The sequence below is a fragment of the Rhamphochromis sp. 'chilingali' genome (genome assembly GCF_963969265.1).
Source record: "Rhamphochromis sp. 'chilingali' genome assembly, chromosome: 15".
In the NCBI taxonomy this organism is placed as follows: domain Eukaryota; kingdom Metazoa; phylum Chordata; class Actinopteri; order Cichliformes; family Cichlidae; genus Rhamphochromis; species Rhamphochromis sp. 'chilingali'.
The window spans coordinates 24,928,566-24,942,754 of record NC_137942.1 but is presented as its reverse complement, the minus strand read 5'-3'; the positions used below and the strand labels follow the sequence as shown (position 1 = coordinate 24,942,754).

The window sequence follows — 14,189 nt, the reverse complement described above, 5'->3', positions numbered from 1 at the left end:
CATTCACAGACATAAACTTTACACAAAAAAAGAAAAGAAATTGCTTAAATGATCACTGCTTTTTTCCTTGATTAGATCATCAGCCACAGTACTCTAAACAATCACAGGCCACATGATGCACCGCCCCATGCACCTCCTTTATATCCTCCATGCCAAGCACCACTCCTCTGGGCACACCTCTTCCTGCCACTACTCCTTCTACCTCTGATGGGCTAAGCACCCGGTTCCATAACCTGAACCCAGCCATTTGCCCAGCAAAACCCTCTGCAGGATCAAACCCTCCACCAACAGAGTCCTGCTCCTGTCCCAGCACCACAGATCCACCTCCGGGAACCTCCCAGCCCTTCCTGAAGTCAGAGCCTGAGGAGGCGAGGAGGTGGTCATTGTAGTGCCAGAATCGACCGTGGATAGAGGACCAAAGGACACAGACATGATGCCAGTGAGTGTCCAGAAGCGGTGACACCTGGAGACGACGATACACGGGGTCTCTAATGACAAAGTCCAGAGAGGGTGAGGAAGAAGGTGAGGATGGAGAAGAAACAGAAAAGGGTGTAGACGAAGACGAGGACCTATGTCCGTAAAGAACTAACTGATTGTCACTGTCATCGGTGGCATAGGAGAGCAGCGTGCCAATATGTGGTGTCTCCACACGAAGCCACAGGCACAGAGAGAGTTCAAGAAGAGCTGGTAGACTCAGGGAGAAGGTGACATAGTTTTCTGCTGAGGCCGAAGGGAACAGCACCATGGAGTCCACGTTACAAACTGCAGACAGAGAAAGAAGACGCATTCGAATTCATCTAAACATGGTGCCAACACATACACATGAACAAACTGAACAGTGCATGGAAAAGCTAAAATGTTGTATGAATGCAACATCAAACTGAGCTAAACAGCAAAAACAGTTGCATGAGAGGCAGTACATGAAAGATAAAAGAGGGTTTACGCAAATCTATAAACAGTAAATGTGATGCTTTTCACTCGATGATAACATGATACAATTTTGAAATGTTTCTTTCTTTGACTTTTTCAGTATCTGAGTAGATACTTTACTTACTGGTTGCATCCCTCTTAGGAATTGGCTGTGCTGGGATCTTGTGCTTGAGAGGAATTTGCAGAAAGTTATGAATCATCGTGTGCCTTTTGTCCTCCTCTCCTTCATCCCATCCACTAACACTTGGCTTATAAGGCCGAAGAGCCTCCGGACTGGTCCTGTTCTGTATGTCTTCTGGTGTATAATGGTTTGGAACACGGGGCAGCATCCTAGAATGCTGTTCGGGGTCTTGTAAATGTGGGGTTTCCTCAGGATGTGAATGGGAATGGGATGGTTGCTGTACTTGGGGATCAGTCTGGCCCTGCAATTGAGACAGAGCCTGGTGGGTGGTGTTGATGCTGGGGAGAGTTAGCTGATGCTGATGCTGGGAAGGATAGGGCTGTGTCTGTGCCCAAGTTTGGATCTGGACCTGGGGCTGCGAAGGGTCTGGATGTGTTTTAGGATTTTCCTTTTGGACTTGTATTTGTAGATAAGACTCTGGCATCTGAGCTTTTGAATGTTTAGGCTGCCTTGCTGCATGGAGTTGGTCTGGCTTAGTTTCATGATCAGTGTCCGTCTGGATTTGGCTGCTTTCTTGCACTCTGGGTTGGATATGTCCTTCCAGAATCCTTCTACGCTTTCCTCCTCTATTTGTCTGACCTCTTCTGCATGGTTCATTGTATTCCTGAGGTGTGATGTTGGAGCTAACAGGCTCTCCCATCTTCTGCCTTCCATTCCCGTCTAGGACTTCACTGAGCCGGCCCTCGAGTTGGACCAAACGTGTTGCCTGGTTTTTCAGGGATTCCAGCAACCCTTTTAGTCCAATCAGCAACTCATCACGCTGGATTTGAAGAGCAGCCAGTCTCTCCTCTTGACTTCGGAGCTCTAGAGTGAGGTCGAAGAAGTCCTGATCAGGATCGGCTGTCATTTTTTCAGTCTGGTGGCAGTTCTCCCTTAACTTTCTTTCCATTGAAGTCAGGCGACCCATCAGCCGCTTATTCTTCTTCTCAAGCTTCCTGTTTGTCTCCCTGTGGTGACAGTGTGAGAAAATATTTGATTAGGTATTCTTGTGTTCTTGCTTCTCAAATCCAGCTTTTAGCATCAGACTAAGGATGAACTGCTACATTTTATCATGTATGGCATGTAAATAGCTGAATGACCTGAGAAATTACAGTTCAAAACTAATATTACTTCTCAGTGCAGCCCTTCCAGTCTCCCTGAACAGAACATTTACCCCTGGTTGCTCTGACCTGAGATCCTCTATCTCCTGTGTTGTGCTTTGCTTTAGGTGTTCCAGGTCCTGTGATACATGGTGGTAATGGTCGTTCAGGCCTTGAACACGCCGCTTTAGCGCCTGCAAGGAACTCCTGTTCTGGTTCAGGGCCAGCATGTTCAAACGGGCTCGAGTCAAAGCCTGGAACTGTTGGAACTATCAGGGAAAAAAACGTTTTCATGAGTCTTCCTGCAGATGTTTGCTCTCTGACCTCAAGGTCAGGAAAATACTGAAAATCTCCAGTAAATACTGAAAAACACGTGTCACATGGTCGTGACAACTGATCATCGGGTGCTGCAAGAGATTTTCCATGATTTCAGTGCTTTTACAGCATGACTAATAACATGTATGACAGCAGAAGAGAAACAGTATTGCGAAACAGATATTCAACTTTAATCTGATAGTGTCACATAAAAAGTAAACAAACTAATAAAAAGCAAATGTTTGTGTTTCTTTTTTAACCCTCTCGTGCATTTATTCAACAACATTCACCCCCAACTACTCGCAGCAGATTGCTGCTCGGTCCTGAGCCTGGTTCTGTTTCTTTCTTAAAGGTGAGTTTTTCCTTCCCGCTGTTGCCAAGTTCTTGCACATAAGTGGTCATCTGAGTTATTTTAGGGTCTTTACCTTGCACTATACAGTAAAGCACCTTGAGGTGACTGTTGCTGTGATGCTGAGTCATTCCTGTACAAAAATGTCAAATTCCGCGATGATGCTTTTTGATGCTGCAATGAAAGAAATGCCAAAACTAACATGGAAGAACATTTCACAAGTGAGGTGTTATTTTGATTTTGATTTATTTTTGGTCATATGGCTATAGTCCTATATTTCAAACCAAACTTTTTTGGATCAGCTGAAAATTATGATGATTTTCAGATTGTGTGGAGACCTCCCTATGGGCCCAGCTCCTTTACCTTCAGAACAGCCCTGATTCTTTGAAAACAAGAACATTTGTGGCCATATTGAAATGGTAGTACCACAGCTTTTGTGACTAGTGAACAGGGATGGATTTGAGTTAGCATAGGATATAACTAGCACATAAAAAGTCATTTAAAATAAGCCGCATGCATGCAAAGGCAAGTAAAAATGTGAGTTTATGATACTACAATAAGTACTACTGTATATTATTTGCAATATAGGTAATAAGGGACTGACCTGCTCATTAAGTCGTTGGAGTTTCTGGGAAACTGGATCAAATCCCTGCACCTTTGCAGTCTGAAGCTGCAGCAGAAGCGTGTAAACCAGGACCTGCATCCAGATGCCCACCACGAAGCTGCACATGGTGCTGGGCAGTGGAGCAAGGATAGATGCAAGCTGTCAGTCTTTGTCTGGGAATGTGTAGTTGAAGGAGAAGAGAACGACATAGCTGAAAAGGGTTGGTCTTGAAACACACTATGTGAAAACAACACTTTCCACAAAATCACTGGGGAGCTGGGAGGAAATGCAGATGGCTTCAGCGGGTGCTCTGCTTCTGTCTTTCTCCCTCTTTCACTGTCAAATACAAATTAATAAACACAAAAGAGAAATGAAGTGCCCGCAATAATCGGATACACAATATTTATTAAGTGTGTTATTATAAAAGCACATTTATTTTTATTTAAAGTGCTGGAAATGGTCATTCAGCTTTGGATATGAAGTTTAGATTTATTAAAAGCTTTCATGAACTTCCTCAAAACACAGCAATCTCAAAATATATTCTCATAAAAACATATTTTGGTTAACTGAAGTAAGTTCGCAGGCTTTTATGTGTGAACTTGTCTGTGTATGTAGCTGTAAAACTCATGATGTGTGGGCTGAGGGAGAAGCAGCTTGTACTTTCTTCTTCCCCTTGATTCTGCCTGGGGGGATCTGGCTCTCTTCATCTTCTGCTTTTTGTGCAAATGACCCAATCCAGGAATCCTTTTGCAGAGCCCTCCCTTCTGCTTTAATTCTTATGACTCAGTTGCAACACTGCAGCTTTAATCCGCAGTGCTAAACATGGAGAATCTCATTGCATTGATGCCAATATGCTACTTTAAATACACGCTCATGTTAAAGTGAAGTGTTCCATCAAAAGTTACACTGTTTTCCACATGTGAAAGTCTAGTGCAAACAGAGGTTTTACTTTCGCTTTCATTCTGACCTCCCACAAGTCCCACATGCAGCGTCAGTGCCTTTGTCATTTCATTGTCTCACCCTGGAAAGCCCTACACGGGCTCATTGGCCACCAGAAGATCGAGATAATGCTTTGATCAGACTAGATGCTGTGCCGTACTCTTTTTTAAACAGACTTGGCTGTACTTTTATTCAGCCCTTTTCGTCTCCTTTTAGGTTTGTTTTGTTGTTTTTTTAAGTCCTTTGTTGAAAGCTGGGCAGTGTATTTAGGCACACTGTGATAACGTTTTATCACACGGTGCTTTTGCGGATTTTTGTATCTGTTTTTTTTTCTTTTAAACAACAACTTCAGTTTCTTTCGTGTGGAGGATCATCAACGGTCAGAATCTTGAGTCCAGTTATAAAAACCTCCCATAAAGCAAACATGGATGAAGTGACTCCACTGCTGCCAAGACAATCAACATCCCAGGTCTGAGCTCACTGATTGTCATTTGAAATCCTATAAGCTTAAAAGATTTAATGCAGAAATAAGATCATGTCTACATCACTTTGTTTATGGTCTAACTCATTTCTCATTTCAGACAGACAGTATTTTTAAGCTGTGTTTATAGTGTGGGTGTCGAGCTGTTTTAAACTCTGAGTTTATGCAAATTATGTGAATAAACTAACCGTTCAGTGCAGCAGCTGAATGGAGATGTCTATCTGCAGCCTGACGGTTAACAGTCCAAATCTTTCTTTGTTTGACGGTAAAGTTGACATGTGTGAAAAATAAAAAGCATGATTTATTTTACAGTGTGATTCAAAACTCTGATGATAAATGAAAACTTGGCCTGAGTGAAAGAAATCCCACCTGTTACTATACTGATTTAACTTTCAATGAGCAACACAAACATCCCATCCTCTGACTTTGATTTGCTCATTGCCGAAATGTTGATTTCTCCATTCCAAGCAAACCGCTCATAGCTTTGTTTGTCTGACTGCAGTGTTGCATTTTAGGATGACCTCAACAGGAAAATGAAACAGAAGTCAAGAAGCTTGTGAACTCCAGACAACTTGCTTTATGTCACTTTCTTAACTGATTACTCGAGAATATTTCAAGGTGAATCCAGAGTTTCTTGTTTTGAATTTTTTTCCTCCACTTCTGGAAAACACCACAGAACTTTCGTTAACTAAGTTCAACTGGTTTGATTACTTTTTGCTATTTTTGCACATTTAAATACAGAAAATACACAAATCTGTGCGTGACTTCTCTTCTGTAAGTTAACTCATCACTTCCCACCTCCCTTTTCTGTCATGGTCTGTGAAGAGAGAATTGTTGAAGGCAAAAGAACTCAGACTCAAGATATCTTATACATGTGCACACATGGACGACTCCCCCTCATCGCCCGATCCATCCTGCAGCAACGTGTGCAGGACAGATATGAGCCAGATGGGTTTGGCTCAGTGTCCCATTTTTGTATGGCAGGGGCCTGATTGATGATAACTGAATACCAAAGCTTTCATTTTCTGCTTTTCAACCCTTTTGTTTCATGTGGTCACTTTTCTTCCCAAAAATCCAGCTGAGTTGCAACTCTTACTGGTATGTGACTTTTAATTAACCAAACTGCTTCACATAGGTTTGTTTTCCTATACCTAAACTCCTTCCATCTGTATTTTGTGAGACGCTCAATCTAAAATAGTTTCCACAATACTGCTTTCTAGTTATTCTACTGTCAATAGAAGAACTGTCACCAGTCATGCAGGCAATAATCTCATCCTTCATTTATCTTTGAAACTCAAAACATCAACCAAACAAATATAGTTTTTAAATATTAGATATATTTTTCATTATTCATTATTATTTATATTAATATTATATTATTTTTATTATTATATATAATCCCCCCCCCCTTTATATCTACTCTCTGGACAACATGCTGATTTTTAATTTATTTGGGATGACAAACCTCTCAGACACTTCCACACCTATCATTGATTCACTGAACATCCAGATCAGTTTCAACTATATATGTGCAGTTGATCTTGTGTTTGAACGTGTCCACACCTCTTTGTCTTAGATTAAAAACTCTGGACTGTACCTGGCCGCATTTGCAGCGGTCCTGGGGAACTTCAACTCTGGTTACTCCCTTGTCTACCCATCTCCCGTGCTGCCATATTTCCAGAGTCCCGACGCCGACCCTCGGCTCAGGATGAACACCGAGCAGGCCGCCTGGTTCGGATCTATCTACTCCCTAGGTGCTGCAGCCGGGGGGCTAGGGGCCATACTGCTCAATGACATGATTGGACGAAAGCTGAGTATTATGATGTCGGCGTTGCCCACAACTCTCGGGTTGGTCTCAGTCACAGCATACACAACACGAAGCCCTCTTTAACACTTTTAACAGACAGATTTGCATAGAACAGAATAGAAAAAATAGAAATGCTCTGTTATCATAGTACACATACAACAAAATTGTGAGTGCTCCACACAAACTGTGCAGGAATAAAATATAAATAGTATGACAGCAGAACAAGAGGAAGATTATAGCATATATTATAACATTGGTAATATTGTGTAAGTAGATCATTTATTTCTAAATTCTGTACTTTGATGCTATGACATCCAAACTTTAATAAACATTTAAAAACCTAAAATACCACTGAAAGCACATAATGCACTAAACTGGGATGAACTGGGAGCCAATGGAGCTGTTTAAGAACAGGTGTTATATGTTCAGTGGATCTAGTTCTGAAAATAATACGAGCAGCTGTATTTTGAACTAACTGCAATTTATGGAGGGATTTATGAGGTAGACCATAGAGAAGAGAATTACAGTAACCCAGACGAGATGTGACAAGAGCATTGACAAGTACGGTGGTACTGTGTGGTGTGAGTGAGGGACGAAGACGGTTAATATTACGGAGATGAAAGATTGGAACACCTCTATGAAAGCAGAAGAAGAAGAACACAATGCCACAACCATCCCAGGAGTGAATGTCTCAGCAGATTAACTCCACTGCTCAGAGAAACTGCAAAAAACCCAAGAGCTAAACCTCAGACAGGCCTCAGTCAGCATGTTAAATGAGCAGGGCTGAAAAATGATGGCTTATTTGGAAGGATTGCCAGGAGTAATCTTCTTGTCTTGGCAGCACTGCTTAGGTCTGCAAAGTTGCACCTGGTGATGTGTTTCATGAATATTACACTGTAGACTATTTATTTATTTATTTATTTATTTATTTATTTATTTATTTGTGTCCTGTTTGGATCTTTAGCCATCAGAATTGTTGTCTTAAGGCCAAGAAAGATGCCAAGCGGATTTATTTTACCAAGTGGATCATCATGGCCTTGCCATATTGGTCCATTTGATTGACTTTTATTATAAGTATGAATTTTAATTTTTTTTCAGTTGCTACAAACGGGACAGACATGACTGGGGGATAGGACAGGGAGAAAGAATGAAAGAAAGAGAGGGAGAGAAAGAAAACCAAAGGGGAGAAGAGACAGTGAGAAGGGGGGGGGAAGAAAGAAACAAAACAAAACAAAACAAAACAAAACAAAACAAAACAAAACAAAACAAAACAAAACAAAACAAACAAAACACCTGGATCACCTGTATGGAGAAAAAAAACAGAAGAGAAAGCAAACAACAAAGAGCAACATAATAAAACCAGCACCATCACAATAAACTAGCTAGCAGTAGATAACAGTAGATACTAAATAATAAATGATATTGTGCAGCACGCAAGATAGACAGCGCACAATGTGCTTTGAGGCAGCAGCCCAGAAAGGTGTAGTCCGAGTCTGTGAACACCCGTGTGTACACCTGTGTGCACACCTGTGTGGATCAGCATGCTTGTATTCCGACGGTTTCTCCATGTAACGATCTGCTAGGGAGTGTGGGGAGCCACAGCCCCGTCCACCAGAGTATGAAGCAGGTATGGAGGAGATCCAGGCCCCAGATATCCAGAGGCCCCAGAGTACAAGGACCTGAGGAGGACCACCAAAGGGGGGGGGGGGGGGGGGGGGACCGCGCCACCCTCCTGGGAAGAGCTGAGTAGAGCCCCAAAGGAGAGGTCACCCCGCAGCTACGGAGCAGAGGCCAGAGGGGGTTGCAGTGGCGTGCCTGCGGGCTCTGCCGGCAGCCAGCTGTGCCAGAGAGGACCGAGCTTCAGGCCCAGAGGCCAGAGGCCTGAGGGCATCCCACCCCCCGGAAGGAGCCCAGCCGGGCCACAGGCGCCCGGCCCCGCCAATCGGCCACCAGGAGTGAGCCGGTACATACATGAGCGCCCAGCCCCAGACGACAAGGACCACCAACACACCAACGTCTGAGGGCATCAGCCACCGGCAGGGAGTGTGGTGAGGGGAGATAGGCCTCCGTACTTTAGAGGGCCTGAGATGTACCCAGAGAGGTTGAGTCTAAGACCCAACCTGACATATAGACACAGACGAACAGGCACACGCGGACACAGACGTGCATTCCCACCCCATATGCACAACCAAATACTCGGCACTCACCCAACGTGTAGACAGACACAAATAGACACTGCACAGACAGTCGCACTCCCCAAACATACTCTATATCCCTAGATTATTTATTTTGAATGAATAAACTGTGTATGTGTGTCTCAGGTACATGCTGATGGGAGGAGCTATAAACTTGTCCATGCTCCAGGTCGGCCGTTTCCTAACTGGCGTTGCCGCAGGGATGACTGCAGCATCCATTCCTGTAGGTAACCATGGTTATTATAATTTTTTGTATTCTCTGAGTCCCTAATACGTATATGGATACCTGACTACAGCATCCTATAAAAATGTTGACAAAAGTGTTCAGTGTTCCCAGAAAAGTATTAAGAGATTGCAGTTAATTCATCCAGTTTTAAAAACACTGCATTAAAACTAGATAGACAGTCACTAAAATGAATAAATCATGTGTGAGAAAGCATGAACATAGTTTGTCTAACATGTCCCTCATTAATGGGATAAGCTACACCATTGGTTACTTTTATGACAAGTGCAGAACTGAAAAGACAAGTGAGCTTAAAGTAAATTTGCATCATCAGAGCAAACAGGTTTGTCAGGAAGGAAAAATCTAGTGTCCTGTAAAGCTGGAAATATTGTTAAGTTAAAAAAATGGAGTACGGAATCTCACCTAGACCCACAGAGCATGGATGCATGAGCTAAAACAACTTTGAGAATTTCCACATGCTAAAGAAACTAGATGTAACTATTATAATGGTAAGCGCCTCTTCTCTTCTCTTACATATTTAATTAAACACTTAAACTTTATGCACTTGATATAAACTGAATGTATATCAGTCAAGTAAATTTCACTGAATATTTTACATTTTACGTAACACAAATTACATGTGAACTTTACATGAATTCCAGAATTCCTTTTATGTTGAATAACTTATTTAGCAGGTGTGCTTGTACCGTCTTTGTGAGTCATCTCAGTGTAGTTGAGTTGCTTTTTGGAGACACTACTGGCATCTTTTGACTTACTCTCTGAATTTGTACTAGTTGACTTTATGCAACTGTGATATTATGTGTGTTTGCAGGTTTACATCTCAGAGATCTCCCACCAAAAAGTGAGAGGAGCTCTTGGCTCCTGCCCTCAGATCACAGCTGTAATTGGGGCCCTGGCGCTCTACGCTCTTGGTAGGAACAAACCAGTGCTGGTGCATACCTAGTTATGCCAGCTTTATACATAGTTAGCTGTCTTTGCTAAAATTGGTTGTGCATCTTACTTTTCTTGCTTTTAATGGTATTCTCATATAAAACCGTGTTGTGATGTTTTAAGTGGTGTATCTTAAAAAAGAAACTGCCTCTCTTTTTTTTTGTATACAATGGACAGGTCTGGTGGTGCCATGGAGGTGGCTGGCTGTGGCAGGCGAGGTGCCAGCTGTGTTGATGGTTGTGCTGCTGGCGTTCATGCCCTCCTCCCCCAGAAGGCTCCTCTCAATGGGCCGGCAGCAGCATGCTGAGAGGGTGCTCCGCTGGCTCAGGGGAAATCAGTATGACGTCCAGACTGAGCTCCTTGCCATACAGGTAAATAGGCAAGCAGTTGATTTACTGGGTTTCATTGGAGATGAATATGAGACACCTCAGTATACATCCTACAGGGTTCATAGACATTAACACATTTGTTGTAACTCCATTAATGCAGCACAGCATCGACACACAGCCCAAAATCACATGGTCTCAGCTGGGAACACCAACCTACTACAAGCCAATCCTGATCTCAGTGGGGATGCGTTTCCTGCAGCAGATGACAGGCATCACACCAATCCTGGTTTACCTGGAGCCCATCTTTAAAAAGAGCAATGTCCCCCTGCCACCCAGGTTGGTGGTTTATTTCCCATGTGGATTTTATTGTTTTTAGCCTTTTGTGCTTTAATGATAATAACACAAATGATACATCTAATTAATCATTTAAATTGACTTTGAAACTCAAGAATAATCACGAAACACGTCGAGTTCGTCTTTAAACTCCATATCTGTGTTTCTGTATCTGCCAGGTATGATGCTGCCATCGTGGGTTTGGTGCGCCTCGGCTCTATTGCCGTGGCAGCTTTTCTGATGGACAAAGCAGGACGCAAGGCTCTGCTGTACACATCGAGCATGCTGATGTTTTTGTCCTCTCTGACTCTCACCATGGTTTCTCACACCACACCTTGCCCTCCTGGCCCTGCTCCTCCAAACCACACCGCTCCGGACTACACCTCCCACAATGACTTTGGAAGCACTTTTATGAGCAATGCCCAAACTGCAGGGAGCGTCTTGCCGATCATTTGTACCGTTGTGTTTATATTTGGTGAGTTCTGAAAGCAACAGATATTTAATTATTTGTTTCTGGCAGTCAGTGACGTGGTAGTGAGAGGTGCCAAGGGGGAAGCTGCATCCATAAAGTATTTGAGTGCGTCACACAGACGTAGACTGCTTATCAGTGTTAAAAACTCGACCATGCAGAAAGTCATATTATCTGTAAGATTATACAGTGAAAGTACCTGAAAATCTGTTCTGCCAATATGGTTGAATTTGCTATGGCGGCGCCAATGACTGTATATCAAAGATGGACTTGAGCAGTTTGGGGTTTTTAGGTCGTTGTTTTTCTAGTGTCAGCCTCAAGTGGTCATTTAAGGAACTGCAGGTTTTGACACTTAAGCATCAGCTTTATTTTTCAGCAGCAGAGATTACTGTTTGGTAACAAACGCCATAAACAATTAAGTTAGCATTTAAACAAACACATGTATACTTTTATGGGTTGTAGAGGAGAAACTTAGTAACCTGTCAGGCATGTGCTTTGTGTAAATTACATCAGAGGTGTTAAATCATCAGCTCTGTTATATTTCGCTGTTGGAGCCTCATTAACAGACTATGACGTGTCAACATTATATCCTCATAAAAATATGATGGACAAATATGTTGTCACACCTGCTCAGCTGAGAAAACCCCCAATGATTTACATGTTGTAGCATTAGCATGCTGCAACATTAGCGTGCTTCTTCCCTTCAGGGGTTTTGTTTTCAGACGTCGTTAATCACACCTTAAAGAAATGTCCCAGTCTGAACATCCTAAAATATGCTGTCTCTGTGCTGTGACTGTGCCTGACAAAGGGCGTCTGCTGCTTTCATTGTCTCATGATGTCATCTTCTTTAATGTGGGCTGTTAGCTTTATTATCACATTGTTGGTTGTCTCCTAGGATACGCCATGGGATGGGGCCCAATCACATGGCTGCTAATGTCAGAGGTGCTTCCACTGGCTGCCAGGGGTAAAGCTTCTGGTGTGTGTGTCACCATCAGCTGGCTGACGGCCTTCGGGCTCACGCACGGCTTCACACACTTAGTGGACACGTACGGCCTGTATGCGCCCTACCTGCTTTTCACGGTGGTGTGCGTCGTCTCTCTGCTCTTCAATGCTGTGTGCATCCCAGAGACTCGCAAGCGCTCGCTGGAGGAAATAGAGAACTACTTCAGGACGGGACGCACGTTCACCATCAACCAGTCCAGTTGAGGCCTGCATCAGTCTCATTCACATGATGTACTTATATATGGGGTGCCGTTTGTAAAGTGAAACATGCTGAAATTAACGGCAACATTTTTCCACATTTAGCTCAAAACAAGTCATTTTTTACAACATTTAGTAAAATATTAGTAACTTTTCATATTTAAAACAGAATTTTAAATGTTAAATCTAAATGTTAAATATTCAATCTAAATGTTAAATGTTAAATCTAAATATTATATTTAAATCTAAATGTTAAATGTTAAATCTAAATATTATATTTAAATCTAAATGTTAAATGTTAAATCTAAATATTATATTTAAATCTAAATGTTAAATGTTAAATCTAAATATTATATTTAAATCTAAATGTTAAATGTTAAATCTAAATATTATATTTAAATCTAAATGTTAAATGTTAAATCTAAATCTAAATCTAAATGTTAAATCTAAATGCTAAATGTTAAATGTTAAACCTAAATGTTTAGGCTAATATGCAAATTTATTGTACGGATCAACGGAAATACCGAAATAAAAGCTTCCCGAAAACCTCCGGTGCAAAATTGTGTCTGCTCCCCCCCTCACTTCTCCCCGCCATGAGCTGCTTCACTTCTTGCCTACGAACATGTCCAGCGATTTTGCTGGACATGCGCTGCAGCGATTGTGAAGTGGAGACTGCAGCTGCTAAGAGTGCACTACTGCTGAACCTTTGGATGGCCGACAAAACGGATCTTCCGATGTTTTCAGCTAAATCGCCGGACGTGCTTTCTCATGGTCTGGTTATGGCTGAATTCCAGTGGAATGACGGTCCCGCCATAATAGACGTTCCAGCCATGTGTTCCAGCCCTAAACCAAACTTATCCCTAACTATAACTTTACTAGCAGTTAAATGACGTAAAATAGTGTTTTCCAACGCGATTTTTAGAAAATGAACGAACATGTGTAGATTGAGTCCAAACGGTTCTCATGTGCTCTCCTTTTTCCGATGCCGTAATTTAGGAACGTGTTGGGTACCCGAAAGCATAAAATGTTGACAATTTGTCACCTAGCGAAAATTATTACGCTTTGGGAGTGAGAACGTGTCTGACCACTACCGGCACACTTTTGCACCGGAGGTTTTCGGAAAGCTTTTATTTTGGTATTTCCGCTGATCAGTGCAATAAATTTGCATGTTAGCCTAAACATTTAGATTTAACATTTAACATTTAGCATTTAGATTTAACATTTAGATATAGATTTAAATATAATATTTAGATTTACCATTTAACATTTAGATGTTAATATAATATTTAGATTTAACATTTAACATTTAGATTTAACATTTAAAATTCTGTTTTAAATATGAAAAGTTACTAATATTTTACTAAATGTTGTAAAAAATGACTTGTTTTGAGCTAAATGTGGAAAAATGTTGCCGTTAATTTCAGCATGTTTCACTTTACAAACGGCGCCCCATACTTATAAAGCAGGCATGGGGGTCTTAGAAAAATGATCTGAGAGCTTGAGAGATTCCAATCAATCAAACTTAACCATCATTAAAGACTGATTTCAACTAGCTAAAAATAGTTATCACCAGCTCAAGTAGGTTCCCATTTAGCACCTTCATTAAAGGTCAGAGCAAATACACATAACTGACAATTTTAACAGCTACATTTTATCATATGATTACTTTATCATCTAATCATCTATTTTTCATCTAATTGTGGTAATAATTTTTATACACTAGTCTAGAATAATTACAAATTACAAATAATATACCTCTGATTGTTATTTTGTAGATTTATATATGTCAGACTTCCAGCACAGC

The 14,189-nt window shown here is 41.6% G+C and overlaps 2 protein-coding genes and 1 long non-coding RNA gene across 3 annotated transcripts in view; 2 read left to right on the top strand and 1 right to left on the bottom strand.

Annotated features, from left to right (window-relative positions):
- Window positions 1–14,189, top strand: part of LOC308410825 — an 88,490-nt gene that overhangs the window by 31,896 nt on the left and 42,405 nt on the right. The window lies entirely within an intron of this gene.
- Window positions 80–3,584, bottom strand: ptx4 (pentraxin 4, long; the record flags this gene model as incomplete). Its single annotated transcript, XM_080905653.1, has 4 exons — window positions 80–762; window positions 1,055–2,058; window positions 2,281–2,459; window positions 3,459–3,584. 4 exons carry the CDS (start codon window positions 3,582–3,584, stop codon window positions 80–82), a joined length of 1,992 nt encoding a protein of 663 aa, XP_080761779.1.
- Window positions 4,751–12,391, top strand: slc2a6 (solute carrier family 2 member 6; the record flags this gene model as incomplete). Its single annotated transcript, XM_080905883.1, has 8 exons — window positions 4,751–4,866; window positions 6,455–6,726; window positions 9,007–9,103; window positions 9,936–10,035; window positions 10,232–10,425; window positions 10,544–10,719; window positions 10,896–11,191; window positions 12,081–12,391. Exons 1-8 carry the CDS (start codon window positions 4,822–4,824, stop codon window positions 12,389–12,391), a joined length of 1,491 nt encoding a protein of 496 aa, XP_080762009.1. The 5' UTR covers window positions 4,751–4,821.